Source organism: Lagenorhynchus albirostris, chromosome 1 (genome assembly GCF_949774975.1).
Source record: "Lagenorhynchus albirostris chromosome 1, mLagAlb1.1, whole genome shotgun sequence".
Lineage (NCBI taxonomy): Eukaryota > Metazoa > Chordata > Mammalia > Artiodactyla > Delphinidae > Lagenorhynchus > Lagenorhynchus albirostris.
The window spans coordinates 143,370,614-143,393,822 of record NC_083095.1 but is presented as its reverse complement, the minus strand read 5'-3'; the positions used below and the strand labels follow the sequence as shown (position 1 = coordinate 143,393,822).

Below are 23,209 nucleotides of genomic sequence, written 5' to 3'. Positions count from 1 at the left end.
TTAATGGAATCACAAAATGTGTAGCCTTTTGTGTCTGGCTTTTTTTCACTTAGCCTAATGTTTTTGAGGTTCACTCATGTTGTTACATTATTGTTGGGCAGTAATTGTGCCACATTTTATTTATCCATTTATCTGCTGATGGACATTTGGATTGTTTCCAGTGGGGTATTTTGGTGGTGGGGGGGGGTTGGTATCATGAATAACACTGCTATGAGCAATCACATACAAGTCTCGTGTGGACATGTTTTCATTTCTCTTGGGTAGATACCGGGGTAGAGCCTGGAACTGCTGAATCACATGTCTGAGTGTATATTTTTTGGAAGTCTGGAAGAAGTGTTAAAGTATAGCCATGTTGCAACCTAATCTTAGAGTTGCAAGAAGGCAGAATAAAGCACAAAGTGTTGCAAAGTCAAGTGGTGGGAACATGAGCAGAGATGCCTAACTGCATCCAAGAATTCCAATTCTTATAACCCACCACCTCCATCTACTCTTATTCTTTTCAGGGCAACAATCCTTGGTGGCACCAACAAATGTGAAATTTTAATTCATTTATCTGATGAATCACAAAATACGGTTGTTCAAATAAGGGAATTTTTTCAGAGAACAGAAATATTCTCTTTCTTATTCAAGGGCTTAAAAATTAGCCATTTCATAGGAATCTTGTACATGTGTATTCCAAAATCCATTTCTTTCCAAAATAGCACAACCTTGATCTTTTTTTTTTTGCCGTACGCGGGCCTCTCACTGTTGTAGCCTCTCCCGTTGCAGAGCACAGGCTCCAGACGCGCAGGCTCAGCAGCCATGGCTCACGGGCCTCTTCCCAGACCGGGACACGAACCCGTGTCCTGTGCATCGGCAGGTGGACTCTCAACCACTGCACCACCAGGGAAGCCCAACCTTGATCTTCTTAATGTCTAAGGTTATTACTCCAGAAACACATCACCTTACACAGAGTAATGTCCTCAAAGAAGCCTTGGCCATCCGAATTCTTCTGGACAAACTGAAGACTGCCTATGTTGTCCGGCCTCTTTCTCCAGAGACCAGCAGCCCTGCTGTCTGTTCCGATGCGATTTTGCCTATGTCTGTCACCAGCCTGGACATCAAATTCCAGAATCAGCTCACTGTGAGCGAGGACTAAGAGGTCTACTCCAGGTAACGTTCTTGAATTTCATACTCTGGACTTGACTGCGTGGCCTGGGCTACTCAGGAGACATTTGGAGATGGGTCTCAGTTCCAGTTTGGAAAGTTAAGGGTAACACATAAAAAGGATCTCGGTACTACAAATTTGTCTGTTCTCCATCAAAACAAAAGGCCACAAAACTTTCTTCCCACTGAACCAAATGGAAGCACTTACTTATATTCTCATTGGTTATGAGAGGTACAAGAAAAATCATACTTTAAGGAACAGTGTGACAAGAAAATATTTAGGCAAAAAAATCAAAGGGCTTTGGGAATATACTTTTGAGAAGGAATAAAGGGGTAAAATAGTGGTTTCCAATCTTTGCTGCACATTGAAATTACCTGGGAATCTTTTGAAAAGCAATGATGCTTGGATCCCACCCCCAAACATTTTGATTGAATTGGGACAGAGTGCAACTTGGGCATCAGGATTTCTTAAAAGCCCCCAGATGATTCTAATGTATAGCAAAGTGTGGGAACCCGTGGGGTAAAAGTCATCTTGGCTTACACCAAAAGCACACTCAAGTGAAATGTTCTACTGACACTCTGGTAACTCAAAAGCCCTGAAAAGGTTCCACTGCCTATCCAAATTATAACCTCCATACCTGGGTGCATAACAGCTTACATAATTCTCATACCACCTACCTCTCCAGTATTATTTGCCAAACAGGTCCCAGGATGCCCCAACTCGTTGCCTTTGCTGCTGCCGCCTGTCCTGAAATGCCTTTCTTTACCCTCTGCTTTTTGCTGTTTCTGGAAACCCTCCAAGGCCCATCTCAAAGCCACCTCTTCTCAGAAGCCTGTCTGATCTTCTTCTTCTTTTGTTTTTTTCTTTTTTAATGTTTTTTTGATGTGGACCATTTTTAAAGTCTTTATTGAATCTGTTACAATATTGCTTCTGTTTTATGTTTTGGTTTCTTGGCCAGGAGGCATGTGGGATCTTGGCTCCCCGACAAGGGATCGAAGCCGCGCCCCCTGCGTTGGAAGGCAAAGTCTTAACCACTGGACTGCCAGGGAAGTCCCCTGTCTGATCTTCTTAATCAGATACCTGACTCTTTTTCATGCCCATGGCATGTGTCTTTTCTTTCCCTGTAGCACTCTGCAAGTTCTGCTCGGCACTGCTGGCATTTACCTATTTATCATCTACCTTTCTTCTCTTCCTCCCTTCTGACTCTTCCCTTTTTTTTCTTTTTTTTTTCAGGTTTGAGCAGAAGACTGTCTCTTTTTATAGCTCATTTTGCATTCTTTTAAAAAATTTATTTATTTTTATTGAAGTATAGTTGACGTACAAATTATATAAGTTTCATGTGTACACATAATGATTCACAATTTTTAAAGGTTATATTCCATTTATAGTTATAAAATATCAGCTATGTTCCCTGTGTTGTACAATATATCCTTGTAGCTTATTTATTTTATATGTAATAGTTTGTACCTCTTAATCCCGTACTCCTAAATTGCCCTTCCCTCCTTCCCTCTCCCCACTGGTAATCACTAGTTTGTTCTCTGTATCTGTGTGACTCTTCCCTTCTTACAGGAGTGAGGGGAGTAGGCAAAGGGGCTGCACCTAACCCTCTTCCTAAATCTGAGAAATACAGAATTGAGTTGTTGCTACTGGTCACACCTGATACAAAGCCAGTAGAGGTCTTCATCACAAGCAAGGATGACCCATACATTTTTGGTCATGGGTGAGGAAGGCAGCTCAGAGAACACAGCTCCCATCAAGAGAGGCAAGGTTCTCAAGCTCTATCTAAAGAGAGAGCCTCCAAACAATGGCAGGCAGGAATCCAAGGCTAGAAGCCCAGAATCCTCAGAGCTACAAGGGCTACTAACCAGCAGCAGGTTCACCATTGCCCTTCACTGACATCTAAAGTACTATCAGCAGGGCAGGGGCCTGAAGCTTAGCTGAGCTTGGAAGTGGCCCAAACACCTAAGCAATGACATACATCTGTAAGAAGACCCCACTGGGACTTTGGGTTTTACACATGATTCAGGTAATGAGAAATACATCATAAGTATTCTTGCAAATAAAAATCACACTTTGGGCTTCCCTGGTGGCGCAGTGGTTGGGAGTCCGCCTGCCGATGCAGGGGACGCGGGTTCGTGCCCCAGTTTGGGAAGATCCCACATGCCGCGGAGCGGCTGGGCCCGTGAGCTGTGGCCGCTGGGCCTGCGCGTCCGGAGCCTGTGCTCCGCAATGGGAGAGGCCACAACAGTGAGAGGCCCGCATAACCCAAAAAAAACAGTAAATAAAAAAATAAAAAATAAATCACACTTTAATTTTCAGCTACACTCAAGTGCCTAATACTTTTAGTTAACACGCAACTGAAAGGTAGGCACATTATGTAATAATTCCTAATAAAAATGAATTAAACTCTCCTGTTAGCTTTCCCCTCTATGTATATCACTTGCTCAGCCTGGAAAAAAAAAAAAAGAATGTGTATCCTCAAGCAGCAGGAAAACTTGCAGGTATCAATACGCCAAAGCAAAAGTGCTTACCAACACCAGGGTTTCCAGAAACACAAACCTACTTGGAGGAAAAAAAATAAAAGAACTGTGCTAAAATTCACTTTAAAATTTAATACAACCAACAGTAACACCATCACCTCAAATTGGCAGAGCCTCGGTTTGCCATGTCGGTGACCTGGGACACTTGGGCTGGGCACAGTGGCAGCCTCCTTGGATTTGCCAAAAGAAAGACATTTTTCTAAAGAATCAGTGTTCCCAGCAGGGAGGACAGTGTGCTTTTCAAGGATGGAATGAAGAGCTGCCCTCTCTCTTTAGCTATATCAGATGATGGAATTTTAAGAATTTAAGACTGACCAAGAGTGAGTCTGAGAAAAAGCAGGAAGGCTGTAAGGAAACCCTTATGCGGTAACTTTATCCAGTCGGGGCACATAAATCAGCAAGGATAACCTTTCTCATGACCTTCCCACCTCTTGCTTTCCTAAATCATTTCCCCAAATTCTCTTTAGAAGGAATTAACTCATTAATGGATGTCTCCTTTTATTTCAAAGCATTAGCTTAAAGCCAGGCAAGAGCTGTATTTAAAGGGGGGGCGGGTCGGTGAAGAGAAGCACGTACGCAAAGGAACACCTGGGCTAAGTGCTGGAGAGAAATTGCGTGTGCAGGAAGCACCCGCTTTTATTCCTCCTCTGGTGAAAGGCCTCCGGCTAGTTTAAAACCCTTATCACAAAGCACGTCTCTGCAGAAGGCAAAAATTCTATGAGTAGCACAAATCCTACAAGCTGATCAATAGAAACAATTCTGTGAATCAAGATTTCTTTGTAACAAAATGAACTGTTCACATGCCTCCAAATCTCTGATGTTCTAATACATCTGAAAAGATGGAATGGCTTTTACGTAGTGGACTACAGCACCCTGAGGCAGATAAGGGACCCATAAATGATGATTTCATGGAGAGGTAAGCACTTCAGACCCACTCCCAGTGCTTTTGGCAGAAACAGCCCCTACTGCAGCCCCATCTGCTGCTTTGCTGGCCACAGTCAGACACGTAACCCTGGATGGGTCACAACGCAGTCCTGAGGACGGAGAATTGTGACTACACGAGACCCCATGTGAGCAGGTGGGTCCTCACTCAGGGCGCCCGCACTGCTGTCATTTTCACTTCTTCTTTTTAATGAGAAAGGGCTCTTCCCTTAGAAACACAGAACTTTAAAATGCAGGCTGCTTACTCTGTGGTGGGAGAATGTCAGCTTGTGAAATTTGGAGCACTTACCCCTCTAGTTGCTCCTCTCCTAGGATCTGGCGAAGGTTCTTCAGGAAGGACAAGGAGACCAAGGCATGGGAGTGGCGGATCTTCACGTAGCCCGTCACGACCTCAATGAGTCCCATGAAGTTCTCCAGTTCCGAAGCGATGTTGTCTACGGTAAGGGGGGCCGTGTTACTGAGCATTCACTAAGCGTGAGCGGGGCGGACACACTTGGTTTCTCGCAAACGCGTGTGGAGAGCAATTCAGTGCGGGTCTTGTTTTCATGGTGCCACTGAGGTGCTCGGGCTTCACAGGACCCTTGTCCCTTATCAAAAGTGCGTTTCCCTAAGCTTGGCTTTCAACACCCTCGCCTGGGATGGGGCCCCCAAGGCCAGGGAAGGGGAGTTTCTAGAAGGCTGGGTACTGCAGCTCCCAGGCTGATTAACAGAATGTAATATCATAAACACCAGACTGCCAATTAGCAAATGCGGGCACATCTAGGGAACTTCTTTAATATGCTCTGTCAACAGACAGTGCTGCCTCCAAAGTACAAGGGCATGACTAAATAAACAACATTTCCTCGGTCTCATTAGGAACTGCCTTTGCCACATTTCTAGTTCCTAAGATACAGGGATCTATATTTAAAGCTTCCATCTTACTAAGACTGGAAGAAAATGCACCAAAACGTTAACAATGGTTATCGGCAGGTAATTTTAAAAAATTCATTTCTATGCTTCTACGTTTTCTACAATGCACATTCATAACTCTCACACATATAAAATAGTTGGGAACATCGTTGCTAATAGATGTGTAAAAATGACAAGATGTATAAACTGTATTTCCTTTAATTTTGTAGCCTATTTTTTTCTCATAGTAAATAAAAAACATAAACTTCAACTTATGCCAAAATTATAACACATACTATAATGAATTGGGTGTGGTTCAACTAACAGAATTTTACTGTGTATGATTTGTGAAGGCTTACTTAAGAAAAGGTTCTCTTTTGCTTTCAATTGATAAACTTCAAAGAATAAGTGTACTGTCCTCCAGGGTAACACCCTACATTTATGGACAGCTTGATGGTTTTCCAAGAGAAATGAAGGAGAAATTCAAGTTGTAAAGACTAGCGGTTGCCTGCAGTTGATGTTTCAAGGAAAAGATCATGAATTTTAAATGTGGGGTGGGGGACTTCCCTGGTGGTGCAGTGGTTAAGAATCCACCTGCCAATGCAGGGGACATGGATTCAAGCCCTGGTCCGGGAAGATCCCACGTGCCACAGAGCAACTAAGCCCGTGCACCACAACTACTGAGCCTGCACTCTAGAGCCCGCGAGCCACAACTACTGAGGCTGTGTGCCATGACTACTGAAGCCCATGTGCCTAGAGTCCACACTCCACAACAAGAGAAGCCACTGCAATGAGAAAAGCCTGCGCACCACAACAAAGACCCAACGCAGCCAATAAATAAATAAAATTAAAATAAAATTAAAAAAAATCCTCACGGTCAAAATCTGAAAGATTTATTTTAAAAATAAATAAATAAATAAATGTGGGGCAGGACTCATGCCTTCTAGTAAGGCTGAGGAAGGACCTTTCCAATGAGATGTCTAACCAATTTCCTGTGATGGCTATAAACTGGAAGACACATTTCATCATCATGCACAAATATGTACCAATTCCTTCTCAAATTATACTTCTCCATGGATTTAATTCGTGGATTAAATTTTTATCTTGAGGATAGGAATATAAGAAAAAAAGAAGGGTTAGCCATTTAAAGGATATGTTCTAGGGAATGAGGAAAACTTTTTTAAAAATTAAGAAATCTAGTAAGTGCAAAAAGAATAAAACTGCAGAATACCATGAAAGCAAGAAAATTCTAGCTGTGTGGAAACAAAGTTATCTCTGTTGTAGAGGAGTGAAAGGTGTTGTGAAAATCAAGGGCTATCCAAAAATTCAAAAGAACTAAGCAGAAAACTTGTTGCTGCCATCTCTAAACCGTAAGAATAGAGCTCACGTATTGTACAAATAGTATTAAGGAAAAGTAAATGCGCAGAATAAATAGGACATTTTTGCCCCTCAGACTATAAAAAAAAAGAAAAAAACTTCTTCACAAAAGGATTTAGAAAAAAATTCCTTTCAGCCTCAACTCCTTCTTATATTTCTCCTAGCTTACAAAATTATCAGTACCTTCACCAAGTGGTTCCAGTGGTGGAGAACTTAAGGCACCGTTACTAGAAGCCCTTGTCAATTACAGATCAGAACTGAAAGTATCACCAAATAAGTCAACAGGAAATGCTTCACACAAATGCAATTACCAGGAACGCCAGCCATCTACTGCAAATAATGGGGATCCTGTAGAGGGTGAGATCGAAGCTTTAAATGCATGATGACATACATATACTTTTATCTCTTTTGGTTCTCAGAAATAAATTTGGAGATTGGCCACTTTTGGACTGAATAAAATTTTAAAATGATATCATTAAACTCTTCCCTTGCTCAGTATCTTCAATATATCCAAGTAACCAAGACTCTGGACTTAAAGCTCTGTGGACTTGGCTCCGGCTGGAGACTGCTGAGTCACACCTTTGATCCATCGGTCTATTCTGGGGTTTGTACGTGTTGGGATGTGTGTATCCTGCGTAAGATGTGACTTAAGAAAGATGAGGGATGACCCTCTGAAGAAACAAATGCTGTGCCAATGGCTGAAAATCAGACGGCCTTTCAATCTGTTTTTTATCTTTAAGGGAAACTCAAAGGAGGGGCATTGAGCATGAGGCTTACGCACCATGTTGTTTTTCTAGGCCCATATTTTAGTTGTGAGTCATGGATGAGTAGGAAAAGCATCAACAAAAGAAAACCAAGAGATCTGGCCCTCTCTTCCAGGGAGATGGAATACTTACTGCCGCGTCGGATATTAATGAGTAGATTGCCCTTGAAGATGGTGCATCCTTGGAGCATCTGAGCAGAAGTGACAGAATCAATGGTCTTTGTCTTTTTCTCTTCCTCACACACTTTGGGACAAGGGCCTTCGCAAGGGATGCAGTACATGCTGTTGAAAATAAACCAACCCAAAACACAGAGAGCTGAGTCTGTCTTCTTGCATTAAAAAAAATCATAAAGATACGCTTTTATTCTAGGTGTCTTTACAGTCCACATTACAAAAAGCAACTGGTGGAAGCATTCAAGTGGTCACACTGTTTCTTATCCCCAAGCCTACCCAGGATAAACCACTCAAATTGCAACCAAAGGAGAAACTGCCTACAAAGGAAAAGCATGCTGCCTGTTTCCAGACAAAACACATGATACACCCTTGAGGCATGTGTGTATCATAGGCTGGGACTGGTGAGCCAGCTGGTCCCATGTGGGAGAAACAGCTTTGCAGAAAGAAAGCACCTGGGGTTCCCAAGAAGAACAGAACTGTTCTCTGATGTTGTGGCCCCTGCTGGCACACCCTGGAGGAGCCACGGGGAGAGTGGACAGGGACAGCAAAGGGACGGCAGAGTCTCTGCCACTAACGGGAATCTAACTCCTGCAGCCAGCAGTCCAGCAAAGTCCAATGAGGGATTCCAAAAGGCATGTGCTATAGCACAGATCCATTATTTTCTTGCTAAAGCACAACTGAAATAATTTCTTGACAGTGTTTGGCAGAAACTTGTAAATTGATCCAAGCGTTGTTTTCGCTGCATACACAATAAAAACAAGGAACTTCCATTACTTTGTAATAAGCTCCTATTTCACATGCAATCTTGAACATGCCACAAACCACCAACAGTCAGGGACCAGTGAGTGACGCTGGCACTTTTCCTGCTTACCTACCCTTATTTAGGAAACAGTGGACAAAACACTAATCCAGCTGCTGAACCACAGAAAGTTCGGTCAACTTCCAAACAAATAAATGATACAACATTATGGGATGTGTGTGTAATAGGACGGTGAATTGGAGAGCCACTATATTTACATGATGGTTCTTGAATGATCGTTCAAACTTCATGAAGTGAAAAACAGTCAAGGAAACAGTGTAAGTTATAGCTCTTAGCATTAAGTACCCCTACCCCGAACCTTACTGCATATTTAAGGCAAAGATGAAGGGTTTTGTTTAAAAGCTTATAGATAAATAAAATTTTCCTACTGTTTTCTTATTTCATATTGGGAGAACAGGAGGCAAGGTTTCCAAAGGAACTGAGCCAACCATAGCAACGGAGGTTTCTCCCTTCTCTAACATCACACTCAACATGCTCACGTCTAGAGTAGGTAGCAGCTTTTCTTCAGTACTCTTTGTTGGTCTTTTATTGCTTCTAATTTACCTACAAACCAGATAATGCCCCACCTCCCTTTTTAAACACTTTTTATTTTGAAATAATTACAGACACACAGAAAGTTGCAAAAATAGTACAGAAAGGTTCTGCGTACCCTTCACCTGGTTCCCCCAATGGTTGCATCTTACATAATGATAAAGCAATATCAACACCAGGAAACTAACACAGGTACAATGCCTGCATATACTTACATGTCATCTTATCACCCGTGTAATCACCATAACCAGCTAGCCCATCACCACAAACATCTCCCTTGTGCTACCCGTACAGTCACCCTGCCCCCACATCTCTAACTCACGGCAACCACTGATCTATTCTCCATCTCTATTATGTTGTTATTTTGAGAATGTTATATAAATGCAATCATATGGTGTGTGACCTTGTGAGACTGGCTTTTTTCACACAGCATAATGTCCTTGAGATCCATCCATGCTGTGTGTGTTTGAATGGTTTGTTTCTTTATATTGTTGATTGATATTCCATGGTGTGATGGGTCACGGTTTGCTTAGTCGTTTACCTATTGTGGAGCATCTGTGCTGTTTCCAGTTTTTGGCTGTTACAAATGAAGCTGCTACAAATAACTGTGTACCTGTTTTTGTGGGAACCTAAGTTTTCATTTCTCTGTGGTAAATGTTCAGGAGTGTAACTTCTGGGGTGCAGGTTAAGTGTATGTTTAGTTCCCCCTGACATTTTATTCAAATAGCAATTTCTGAACCAAACACCTTTCTTAAAATGTCTAGGAATCATCCAGCACTTAAAAAAAAATGTTTTTCTAAGAAAGTGCTCTGATTACATGTTGATAGTTTAAGCGTCCTCAAACCCATTCTGGTATACACAGTATTAAAAAATAAATATTTTAAAGTAAGGGTCAAATAGCCCTTAAAGGCTGAGAGGGGGATTTATTAGTTCTTGACGGCATTTTATTTTAAAGTGTAAAAGGGAGATCTGTAGCTTTGAACAGACTGTAAGCACTGGTAGGAAAAATAACAGCTCAATTCTTTGAAAAATGAATTACAGTAGAAGAAACTGTCACAGTGCACAGCACATCCCACTTTGCCCGCTACTCTGGCAGCTGCAGATGACTGAATGCCTCCAGACACCACAGGAAACACACCCGAAAGGCAAAGAAGTTATGACCCAAGGCCATGCACCAGCTGCCTCATCTTGGCCCCCACCCCTGGGGAGGAACTGTGGCTGAGCCTTAACTGGGTTCCAGGCACTGCCCAGGGTACTGGCAAAGCCTTTTTAAGTTCTAGGGCTGCCAATAAAATGTGAGTAAAATGTGGCATACTTATTTTGGGTGGAATATGTATACTCTCCAGTTCACTGGCATCCCTGGCACATTTACCATTTTAAAGTATTTAAAGTAACTTTTACTATAATAACCGTTACAGAAATGATGACAGGTAGAAAGCTCTACACTTCATTTTATGAAATAATGTGAGCTTTACCTTTGATTTGAAGTTAAGCCTATGGAAGGAGCAACATCTCCAAATATTACACCAGAAACAGATTCCCCTTTACCAAGACTTGCTTGATGAGGTTTGCAGAAACAGAAGGCAGCAAACAGAAGGGAAGTTACACGTTATACTCAAAATGAATGTTTCCTTTTCCAATGGTATTTTATATTTGTAGAATAGTTTTATTTTGAAGAACCTCGAAACGTAAGGATCCTCTGGTGCTAATCACGAAGTAGGCATTTAGTCCATTACAACAGAATTACTCTCTCCTAAGAGTTCTCTGCTCTGCTCCAGAGGAGGAAACAGCATCCCCAAATCTCTAGTCTTCTCTTGCTTCCAGGGTTATAGTCCTGTATTTTGTAACAATTCTGGCATTGCTTTTTCAAAAACTTAAAACCAATTCACAGAAGTCCAGTTGGCATGCACGAGAGGGATGCTGTTTGCCGTAAGGAACTTCTTTGCTTCCCAAGAGAAGTCTCAATGTTCAGGAAGCAAAATGAGAGAGACAGAGAAAACTGAGGGAGGGTGAAGGGTTCGTGTGTGTGTAGGAGGTGCTGATGGAACAAACTGCTTGCTCTTAGCGGCAGCTAGTTCAGGCAGGACGGGAGCCAGTGCTAAGAGACTTTGAGGCCTGCTCACTGCCTTAAGGATGCTGGTGGGCTGGCCGTGTCTTCCTTCCCGCACTCCCAAAGCCTTCACTGGTCTAGTGTTGAGTAGCATCGAGGGTGAGAAAACCTCAACCTACAGTCTCCCCCACCGGCCTGCTGCTGAGGGTGGCAGCCCTGCATGTGCACAGGGGGTCAGTGACCTCCGGGGACCTGAGCCCACAAATCAGGTACTTAATTCCAAACGGCCAGGCAGTAGGCTTTCAAACCAAAAAGACTCCCCATTGCTCTTACAGTCATCATAAACTGAAGTTATACCAGCCCTCTGCGGTGGCCCCCCTCCCTTAACCTCCCCAGGGTCCCACCCGGATGGAGCCACTGGCAGCATCAACCTTTCTGCCCCCCGGGCCCCAACACTGACCTCTGGCTGCCGTTGCGGATGAAGCCCGACGGGCACTCCTGCATGCACTCGCCGTCGTGGATCACGAAGCCCTCGGAATCGCTGCTCTCAGCGTTGGGGATGTTGGCGCAGAAGTCACGGTCCACACAACGCCAGCCCTCGAAGCGGTAGGTGTTGGGCGGGCAGCTGGGCACACAGACACCGGCATAGTAGTAGTGGCGGCAGGCCACGCAGGCCGTGTCGTTGTCAGGCGCGCTGCAGCTGCCCAGGCACTCGGGGTGGCAGCACTCGTGGTTCTCCGTGCACGCCCGCTTCCCGCACGTGCTCGGGCACACTGTGGGTGACAGGCAGGGTGTGAGGCTGGCTGAGAGCCAGATCGCTCCACCTGGCACAATCCAACCCATCAACCACAACGCGATCCCCAAATGGAACGTCACTGGGCATTGGACTTGAATCAACAGTATTACATATTGAGAATTTCATTAAGGCAGGGAGCAAATACTCTGCGTTTGGAGTCAGGTGAGCAGGGTTTAATATCTAGCCTCTCCTACTTGACTATGTTTGGTCTTGGAGGAGTCCTTACCATCTTTGACCTTGATCCTCTCTTCTCATCTACAGAATGGGGTAATAATACCCATCTTGAAAGGTTACCTGTGGCCTGCGTGACACCGTGGAAGCCCTATGTGGACAATACAGTTTATTATTACCTTAGAAGGCATTATATGTGCTACTTAATCTGCATTTTTGCATATGTTCCTTATTGAAATATCTTGAAAAGCCTTAGTGTGCAGAAATGCTCATTTATTTTTGAAATGGTTAAACTAGGATATGCTAAAGATGATACCATTCAGGCTGACAAAATAGCTTTATAAAAGTTTGTGCATGCCTGTATCACATCAAAGGTCTTACCCCAAATAAGCAATGATATCTCAACCTAATATATCACAGAGAAGTCCCCATGTCTGATGGTAATTCTCAAATATAAGAAAGTGGGTGGGTGGGCAGTGTCTCGATCCCAGAGGACCATAGGATATTATAAACTATCTACCCTGACTCCCTCTATGCTAAAGTTAAGTGAAAGCAGTGTCTAAAAACAAGAGATCCACAGTTTTTGTCCCAAATAGATGAGCTGGCATTTATTTCCATAACAATGCTGTAAGGATCACACTCTAGGGGCTGTTCGCCTTACTAGCCAGTAAAGTGTAAGTCAACAAAATATGAAATCTGGTTTGCATTATATGCTTCCTACTTTTTCCTTGAGTTGGAAAACAACAGAAAATTATTTAAATATGTATATTATTGACTCTGACATGCATTATTTAGTGAAGATTCTATTATTTTCTTTATAATAAAAAAAGATGAAAATATCAGAGATCATAGATAAGAAAATACATAGAATATCTAGTCCGCTTGATCACAATGTCATCTTATCAGTACCTCCATGGAGACCCTCCCAGATCATTTCCTACGCATGTGCATGCACATATAAATATCTATAAAAAAGGATCAAGTCATTCTGAAAGCATTTTTTGGCATAACATACTGTGAATTCGACAATAATTTAACAGCTGCGTTGCATGCCATAACAGTGTATCGTAAGTTATAATCAGTCTCCTACTATTAGACATTTCATTTATTGCCAACATTTTATTAGTACAATGAGCACTCAATCTTCATGAGAATTCTTAATTATTTCAGTAGAATCAATTTCCAGAGTTAGCCTTGCTGGGTCAAACTGTCCTCTGGGAAGTTGGTACCAATTTACACATCCACTAGCTGCATAGAGGAGTACCTTATTTTACTGCCAAGAGGTGCATTTAAAAACAGGTATCAGAACCTGGACATTCAAATGAATACTATCACCTCAGAAGAAACAGACAAATTCTCATGATACTGTCAGGCTTAAAATAATTTTGCAAGTTTCTTATCTGATCATCATTTTTGGCTGAGACAAATAGGTGGCCTTCCATTATTTATTCTTACCTATTTTGGTAATAAAACCTTGATTTTTAATTGGGCATTTGCCACCCAGTTACATATTATATCTCCCAGCCTCTCTTGTAGCTAGAAGTGACCTAAGTTCTAGGCAGTGAGACGCTAGAAAACTTTTGGGGTGGAACTTCCCAGAAGAGTCCTTAAAGCAGAGGGGGTACATCTTTCCTCCTCATTGCTGGCTGGAATGCAGGTGTAATGCCTGAAGCTCAAGCAGCCATCTTGGGCCATGAGGTGACACATAAAGAACAGTGGAGGGTCTTCCCTGGTGGTGCAGTGGTTAAGAATCTGCCTGCCAATGCAGGGGACGCGGGTTTGAGCCCTGGTCCAGGAAGATCCCACATGCCGTGGAGCAACTAAGCCCGTGCGCCACAACTACTGAGCCCGCGAGCCACAACGACTGAGCCCACGTACCACAACTGCTGAAGCCCATGCGCCTAGAGCCCATGCTCTGCAACAAGAGAAGCCACCACAATGAGAAGCCCACGCACCACAACAAAGAGTAGTCCCCACTTGCCGCAACTAGAGAAAGCCTGCACGTAGCAATGAAGACCCAAAGCAGCCATAAATAAATAAATAAATAAAACAACTCATTAAAATCTATTAAAAAAAAAAAAAGAACAGTGGAGCATGATAAAAGGAACTTGGTCCTTCATGACTGTGTAGCCAGTAGGCTAACCCTGGACTGCTTACCTCTAGATTTCTTTACATGAATAAGAAATAAACTTGTGTCTTGTTTAAGCACCTGCTATTTGTTAGATGCAACTGAATGAATCCCAACTAAGTGTCTTCAGAGCCAACGTATAATATAAGCAAAGAAGAAGACTGTTCCTGTTGGTCTATGTCATTTTTGTTTACCAGAACTGCCTCTCAATGACTTCTGTCTGTTTCCACAAACTAATCTACCCAACAGATTACAAGGAGTAAAGATCTCTAGTCACGCCAAAAAGGTACATTGTTGGAGGAGCTCCTAAAATGTTGGGATACATATACAGTCTACCAAGGGGATCATCCTGAAGTTGATAACACCAATTTGAATGTACAAGCTTAGTGTATTTGCAGTAAATGCACGCACACACCACACACACTTTACTCTCAAATCTCACACTTAATCTAATAATCACATAGATTAAATGACTATTTAAGTTCAAATATATCCATTACAGAAGTAACTTCAATGTCCAAGATCTAAAGAAGCAATAAAATTGCAAACCCTTAAGTTCAAGTTTTTAAACTAAAAACAAGAGAACTTAAGTCCGCCTATCCTTCATTTAATCATCCACTTAGCAACTATTTATTGAATGTGCACTGCACCTGTGTGCCAGGCCCTGTTCTTAAGAGATGGACAATACACCAGGTAAGAACAGGAGTGTGTAGTGGTGTACAGCCTGCCCAGGGCACCTGGGTTCCCGGGAAGGCTTCACAGAGGTGTGGAGGCTGGAACTGAAAGCTGAAAGCTGAGGAGGATAAGAATAACACAGATGAAATCACATGTAAATGTGTGTAAAAGCAACTGAGTTTCTGTGGTGGGAGAACTGGGTGCTCATGAAGATGGCAGGGGTCTCGTAACAGGTGATGCTGGGAGAGAGGAGGGGGGCAGCTCAAAGAAGCATTGTAGGCCTGTCTGAGGGGTTTAGGCTCTTTGGTGGATAATGGGCATCACAAAGCTTTTGGGCAGGAGAGCGATGTGGTCTAATTTTCATATTTGAAAGGTCATCTGGCAGCAACACAGAGGGTTATGATGACCAGAGGGGGCAGAGCTAAAAGAAGAGGGATGAAGCCAGAGGAGAAATGTTATGCTGTCCCTACAAAGTTCATGTTATATAATACATCTGTGAGGTTCACATAGTTAAAGTGAAACTAGCTGTAGAAACCATGCTCACGGTGTCACAGCACAAACCTGCCGATTGAGCACACACCCCATTCAGAGCACTGAAGTCCCCGGAGCTGCTCATCAGCCATCAGCCACCACCAGGCTTTGTGTTTGGAGGAAGGAAAATTGATTAAGAATCTTACGATCATCATCAGAGACTAACCGGGGACAATATTTACTTGTAAAACCCTTCTTTCCTTGCTTACAATTTAAATAAAATGCTATATAAAATGACGAGTAGCAGACATCAATATTAAAAAGCTATTAATGTAGTATTAAAAACTAAGAGCATTTAAAAGAATAGGAAAATGCCCCTGTGCACTTGCTTAGATTCAAACATAAATGTTGGGCATTTCCAGTAGAAAGAAAAAAAAAAAACCTGACAAAGTATCTGTAGATATGTTTTGCATTCCATTCCCCATTCCACTGAAACAGCATCTCTGGGCAGTGGTCCATTGCAAACCGCCCCCCCCACCGCCCCCTCCCGAGGTGCATTACTAGAATTGCACCGTCAGTCAGTTCTTGCAACAAGCAGCACACAGGCTAGGGAATTAGGGTTTTGTTTCAGCAATGGGAGCTACTTCAGAAGGAATTTCAGTTAAGCTTAAATTAGGTAAAATCCTATTCTTTAAAGATGGAACAATTCCTCTTAAAGGGATCACAAATCAAGGTCACAAATCTTCTACATCACATGATGCAACTGTACACAAACATGTATCAAATGCTTTTGGGGAATAAAAAATGGGCTGTGATGGGGAGAGGGAGAGAAAGGTGACTATTTGCTGGAGGACAAACCCCAGGGATGGAAGCCAGTGTTCCCCTGGCTGCAGCACCACCTGAGAGGACTCTGGGAGGGAGGCAGGGGAGCCGGCGGAAGTTCAGGATTAGAGAGTCCTGGAGCCAGCCCCAGAAGCCCGCTGTAAATTTTGCCTCATCTCAATGTATATAAATATTATTAGTGTTCAGGACTATTAAGGGATTTCTTGAAAAGCCCCGGGCAGTGTGTCTCGCCAGCAGACGGATGGCTGCTTCACACGAGTGCCAAAACTTAAAATTTAGTACAGTTACCAAATTTCCAATTACAGAGCTAAGGGAGAAAGGAAGGGAACTTCTTCCCTGGCTTCCATGAATAAGGAGCACACCTAGCATGATGAAAGGCATTTCTACTTTTTAAAAATAAAAGGAAAATGGAAGGTGCTATAAATTAACAAATACACAGCGGAGAAAGCAAATTGATTTTGCCCATGAGATCTTTCTATTCATTGGAATTTTTACAATGACCAACAATAACAACAATCGCCTATGTAAACTGTTGGAAAAGCTAACACAGGTCCCACATCTACACTAAAAGGATTCGTTCAGGGTCACAATCCCATAAAAATGAGGCACTGCATTTAAAAGCTCATTTTCTTCATTTTGGGGGACAGCAAAAAAAGTCACATACATCAACCTTTAACTCTCTTCCTCCTTCCCTGAGACCTTATATTTATTAAATTCTTTCTAGGGATTTTAAAAACCTTTCTTTCTGTACTTGCCAATAAGCCCTTTAACAATCTTTACCTCAGAGAAACTATTTTTAAAAGCATATTTTGGAAGAGAAGATGGAGAACTCATCCTCTTCACAGGGAACAAAAATGGAAAAGGGGCCACTTAGCCATACAACTTCAAAAAACACAAACATTCTATACCAAATAATTTCTTTTTTATTTTTAAATATCTTTATTGGAGTACAATTGCTTTACAGTGTTGTGTTAGTTTCTGCTGTATAACAAAGTGAATCAGCTATACGTATACATATATCCCCATATCTCCTCCCTCTTGAGTCTCCCTCCCCCCCCCACCCCACCCCTCTAGGTGGTCACAAAGCACCAAGCTGATCTCCCTTTGCCATGTGGCTGCTTCCCACTAGCTATGTATTTTACACATCCCAAATAATTTCTAAAGGATAGAACCAGTTCATGGATGTTGAAATAAGGTCAAGTTTCTGAATCAAAATACAGACTGGTATAGGGTCCTCTCAGGTATTTCTGGGTACCCTAAGGGACACACCACTGTTCCATATAAAAAGAGGGTGCCTTTCCTAAGAGACAGGCATCACTATGCATTAAGGTGAACTGCTGCTAACTCCAGGAAAGCATACTTTGACTTCCCAAGTACATCAGAGAGACATGTGGTCCAGAGAGATTTTGTGGTTTTCTTGCCCATCCAGGAGAGAAACTGATTCCATCAGACACTGTGGGATGTGGGGGAGGAGAGGGGAGGGAAACCCCAGCTGGGTCAACTGAACTCACAGCAGCCCCCCACCCCCCAAGCACAGCCAGAAATCTACCCAAAGCTGTCGGCATTCTCCTCCAGAGAGCACTGAGCCACAGCTAAGGATGAGAAAGGCTCCTTTGACTATTAAATACATCAGCCAGGCCCTAGGCCCAGTTCTGCAGGCTCAGCAGGTGAGACAGCCCCAGCCCCTGAGGACGAGCAGTGGGAATATGAGGGGCAAGCAAAGGGCCAGTAAGAAGGGCTTCCCAGGGGAAGGGACCACCAGAACCCGGCTTGAAAGGCCAGTAGGAGCTAGCAGGTGCATGGGGGTGATGGCAGGGCTGATGGGGAGCGAGGGTCAGAGAACCAGACTCGGCATGACTGCAGGACCCAGGCTTTGGGACCTGGGTGGGTGGGGGAGATTGGGAGGAAAGATGGGTAGACGGAGGCAGAGAGCCACAAGATAGGAGTTTGGCACATTCTTAAGAGAAAAGAGATGCTGTCTGAGGATTTTAAACAGGGAGTCACATGAGTAGATATGCATTTTAGAAGGCTCACTCTGGCTGCTAAGTGGAAAAGAGAATGGAAGGATGACCCGCAGGGCCACGGTCGCCATCTCTGCGAGCACCGACAGCGGCCCAGACTAAGGGGGCAGCGGCACAGATGGGGAAAAGCAGGCAGATTAATGTGGTGAATTACTTTTTTTTTCCCCCCCAGCAGGGGTAGAGAGAGATTGGTTCTGTTCGGGATGTGTTGTTTTCTGCACATGTCCAGATGGAAATGCCTGGCATGCGGCTGCATGGATGTAACATCATGGGGCGTGGTCAGCAGACAGATGCAGAAGAGTCCGGGAGGGAGGGACATCTGAGGAGCGCCAACAGGACCCAGGACAGAATCCCCAGGCTACCACCACCCATGGGGGCCCCGCAGCACCCACTAGAGTCCCTGCTCCTTTCATATACCTCCACTCTTTTAAAATAACCCACTCAAGTGGATTTCCATATATTCACCTATGAATTCTGGGTCCCATGTTGCTACCCCTCTCTGCCGCCCTCCTTGACAGACAAAGTTCAGGTTTAAGTAATGATAATAATATATTTATGGAATTCTTCTTATAAGCCACACAAACATCAGAGCAAGGACCTAAAGAGGAGGTTGGGCCCCACTGCTTTCTCTTTGATCATCAAATCAACCAGTGCTGAAAGAGACCCTAGCCTTCAGGGCTGCTTCTGAAGCCTGCAGGCCCTGCTCCTTTTGGAGCTCCACGCTGGTCCTTTCTGCAAAGAAGGTGGGTGAACCACCTTGGTTGGATGTTCCAGTTGGACAGAAAGGGTATCTCATCTCCAGGAGCCATGATGGACTGCAGAGAGGTCAGGGAAAACCCACCTCAGGCCAGGGAGCCCATGGCCTTTCATCCTGTGAAATAATCTTCGATCTCTCCTGCCTTTTGACCTCATGCACACACATTCCTCCCGACCCATCACTCCAAGCGGAGACACCCATCAAAGGGGCAGACAGGTGAGGAGCAGCGAGGCTTCTCAGGCTCAGGGAGAAGCTACATTTCACCCCAGTGTATTATTCTGTAGTTCTCTAAATACGTCAGCTAGGATGGAAAAGCAAGCTTACACGAAAATGCTTAGACCCATGAAATAAATCGAAAATAAACCTGGCACAACTGTGTGTGAGCTCCACTCACACACATATGTATGAATGTGTATATATATTTATAAAACGTACATATATATAATGAGTAAAGCACAATTTTCTCAAAAAGGAGACAAGAAGAATCTTTCAAGTTTCTTGACATCTTGAGAAACTGCTACTGTAAAACTCCAGAGGACCACTGCCTAGAAATCCCAGGTGGAGTTTCCAACAACTTCAACTGGCTTCTGCCTGGAAAACTATAGCCATTAAGTCGAATTTAGTGGTAACCCTGGTGTCTTAAACATTCAGAAAGGAACGTTGCATCTGCAACAACATTTCTCTTTTCAAAGCCAAAAGAAACCACCTCCTGTGTAGGAGAAAACATTCTATTAATACCACAGTAGTGGCCAGACTAAGAGACAATGGTTAGAACCATTGTTACTAACCAATGTTACTAACCATTGTTACATAGACAATGGTTAGTAATGGTTAGAACCTGAAGATACTTTAGTTTCTCTGTTTGAAGCAGAAAGGGTTAGCGCCAGCAACAGCGTTTGGGGAAGGCACCTGGGGCACACAGAAAGGTCCCAGAACAGAGCTCTCGGTGAGCCTGGAGAGGCTGGTTAGCAAAAGGGGGGCCACGGTTCCTGAACCTATTAATGTAGTGAGCCTGAAAGCGCTCATTTTCTCCCAACACTAGAGTGTACGGACGAGTTCCTCCTTGTGATCTTTGAAGGTGTTTCCAAGACTCAGTTTTGAGTCAGCTTCCTTCCTAAGAGGAAGGGTCCTGACACAAGAGTGTGTCAGCAGATGGACTTTCTGCAATACTGGGTACGGAGAGGGGGCAGGAGTGACATACTTTCCCTCCGCATCACTCGCCTCCCATCACCTGTCTTCTCCAACCTTCACATTCTTTCGAGGGGCTGTGGGGTGGCAGGGACACTTCAGAACTTGCAGGAGCAGAGACCCTCTTGCAAGAAGCTCCCAGGGCCCTTAGATCTGCCCCGGTTCAAATGCAACCAGGACTTCTGCAGCCATGTTCTGCCTTTCATCGAACCCTGGATCCTCAGAGTTGAAAGGAAGTTAAGAGGTCATCATCCCATGCCTGTCTGAGGTGCTGCTCTTCAAAAACCTAGGTAAGCCTTAAAGCAATGCTGAAGGGAGCTCTTTCTCTTAGAGAAAGTGCTACTGCTGCATGGCACCCATCTTGACCAAGTTCCTCCTTACCCCCACCCAGAATGGTGCTCTCCCCAGGCCTCGTTCAGGTGTCTGATACTCAGGGGAGGTGGATGGTTTCTTGCACACGTCAGACTTCCAACTGCTCAGACTCAAAATTCCAAGACGGTGATCCCTGCCTCCTTCTGAAGGCAATACTCAAGCCACAGCTCATGCAACGTATATGAACATCACTGCTCCTTACCTGTCCCCAATCTACCCTAACACTGCAGAAGGAGTCTCCACGGTGTGGAATACGAGGACACTGAGACCAGTGGCGGTCTTCCATGACCAAGGCAGCACACTCAGGGGCTCTCTGTATGACCTTCGAGATAACTCCCACTGTCACACTGCGCTAGCTCATTCAGACCTTCTAATCACCTAACATTCCTGTCCTCCTTTCACAATAACTGCTGGAGTCTCTCCTTCTTGAATGCAATTTGAGTCTAAATACAGGACTCAATCTTATACCTATTGTTTAACTTAATGTTAACAATTATATGGGGTCAGTATCATTATCCTCATTTGTAGATGCCTACATGGAGGCACAGAGATTTAATAACTGTCCAGGGCTATTAATTGTTCAAGTGAATAACTGTTAAGCTATAAACCTGGGCTTCAAAACCCGCTCTATCTGACTGGGTCACAGGCTCTTCCCCTGCTCTGCTCCATGGTGGCATGATGTTTTAGCCAGGCTCTGCTGCCCAAAAGCAAAGGGCTAGGGAGTTCTTCTCATGCCACTTTTCTCTGTAAGCCTGCATCCATCAGGAAAAAATAACATCCTTTTCTTCTCTCTGAGGTGAACCACTTAGTCTGGAGGAAGGACAAAACTCACAAAACATGCTCATGAAAAGGGTAAAGCGTCAAGGTGATATTAAGGAGATCACATGTGCCCACTAAACTTTCTTTATTTATTGAGTTACAGCAAACAGAACCCTCAAGGACATTCTTCCAGCAACGCTGGGCCCTGTCGAGTTTATCAGCAACGGTCACCGCTTAGTTGCAATAGTGAAGCAGCAGCTCGTGTCGTGAAAGACACTTAGGGTGCATTCTGTGGGGCAAAGGCAACTATATATAAGTGACTGTGCTATCAGGAGCCAGACCAGCCAGACCCAGGGAGACTCAATGACCCACAGAACCCTTTTCACCCAAACAAGTCTTACTCATGAGATTAGATAAACCAGAGTTCATTCTCTTCACCAATTCCTATGTCTCAGCAAGACTGCAACCTTGGTCATGAAGGAGAAGAAAAAACAGTTCTGTGCCTTCCCCTTGGTTCGGCACATAAACAAATATAATCTAGGCTCACAGAAATAGCCAAGTTCCAAGTAGATCCCTACTGACTTGTATACAAGGTGCACAAGATAAGCTACGACGTTTGGGAAAACGTTTCATACTGGCTACTAAAGGCATCTGTGAAGATTTCATTAATGAGCAAAAGAAATGATCGCCTACAGAAAGTACCCATTGGGTCACTGAAGTCTCCAGGATCTAATAAGCAGTACTGGGCAGACTATTGAGAAAACAGAAGAAAAAGAGAAAAGGCACCTAGGAAACCAGGAGGAAAGTTATACAGGACACCATTATTAAATTAAAATGTCAATAGCTAATTAGTAAGAGTAAAGAAAGAGCAGCCATGAATGCAAAGACTCAATGCAGGATTACAATTAACACCAAAAACTAAGTGAAAAGCAGAGGGCAGTCCGGGAACCTTCCTTTGGCTAAGCTGCTGGTTTTGGCTACTGTGGGTGTTGTGATTTTTTTCTTCCTTCACAATTTTTATAGCAGCTTTACTGAGATATAACTCATACACAATTTCACCCATTTAAAGTGTACAAATTGAAGGCTTTTAACATATTCACCAAGTTGTGCGAACATCACCCCAAAGAGAAACTGTTTACCCATTAGCCACTTCCCTCACGCCCCTTCCCCTCTCAGCCCCAGGCAATCAGTAATCTACTTTCTGTCTCTACAGATTTGCCTCTTCTGGACACTTCATACAAATGGAATCATACACAACGTGCCCCTTTATACCTGGCTTCTTTCACTTGGCATAACGTTTTCAAGGTTCATCCATGTTGTGGCATGTGTCAGTACTTCATTCCCCTGTATTTTCTTCCATAAATTTAGACTTTCATGTTCCACAAGTGGCCACATTAGCCCTGAAGTCCTTCTATTCACGTGTAGTGACAAAATCACAGGCACATCAGTCAGAAGTTGATGCAAAGGCCCATTTGGACTCGCAAATCTATTCACGGTCTGGATTTATTTTAAAGGAAGAAAGCCTTGAACCTGTCAAACTGACTAAATTGTGTCATCCTCTGGTACTAGGCAAAAAGAGGAAAAGCCACCTAGTCTGTGGAGGAAGGTTCCCCAAGTCGGTGACCCTCCTACCTGCTATGCCTGATGGAGTATGAAATATTCTAATGATCTTAAGCTCTATAGAAGGGCCTGGCAAATGAAGTTGATGCTGCATCACAGAAGGGCCTCCGTAGATGGGGTTGAGGGAAAAGGAAAGGAATAAAGTCAGATATTAAGAGAGGAGGGAGGACTTGACT

At 43.7% G+C, this 23,209-nt stretch overlaps 1 protein-coding gene across 2 annotated transcripts in view; it reads right to left on the bottom strand.

Moving 5' to 3' along the window:
* The window catches only part of IGF1R (insulin like growth factor 1 receptor), a 308,185-nt gene that overhangs the window by 54,917 nt on the left and 230,059 nt on the right, over window positions 1-23,209 (bottom strand). For both annotated transcript variants that reach the window (XM_060155809.1, XM_060155813.1), the window contains exons 3-5: window positions 11,693-12,005; window positions 7,791-7,939; window positions 4,919-5,063 (exon numbers count right to left, since the gene is read on the bottom strand). In XM_060155809.1, the coding sequence (XP_060011792.1) occupies window positions 4,919-5,063; window positions 7,791-7,939; window positions 11,693-12,005 (607 nt within the window). The remainder of the gene's footprint in view (window positions 1-4,918; window positions 5,064-7,790; window positions 7,940-11,692; window positions 12,006-23,209) is intronic.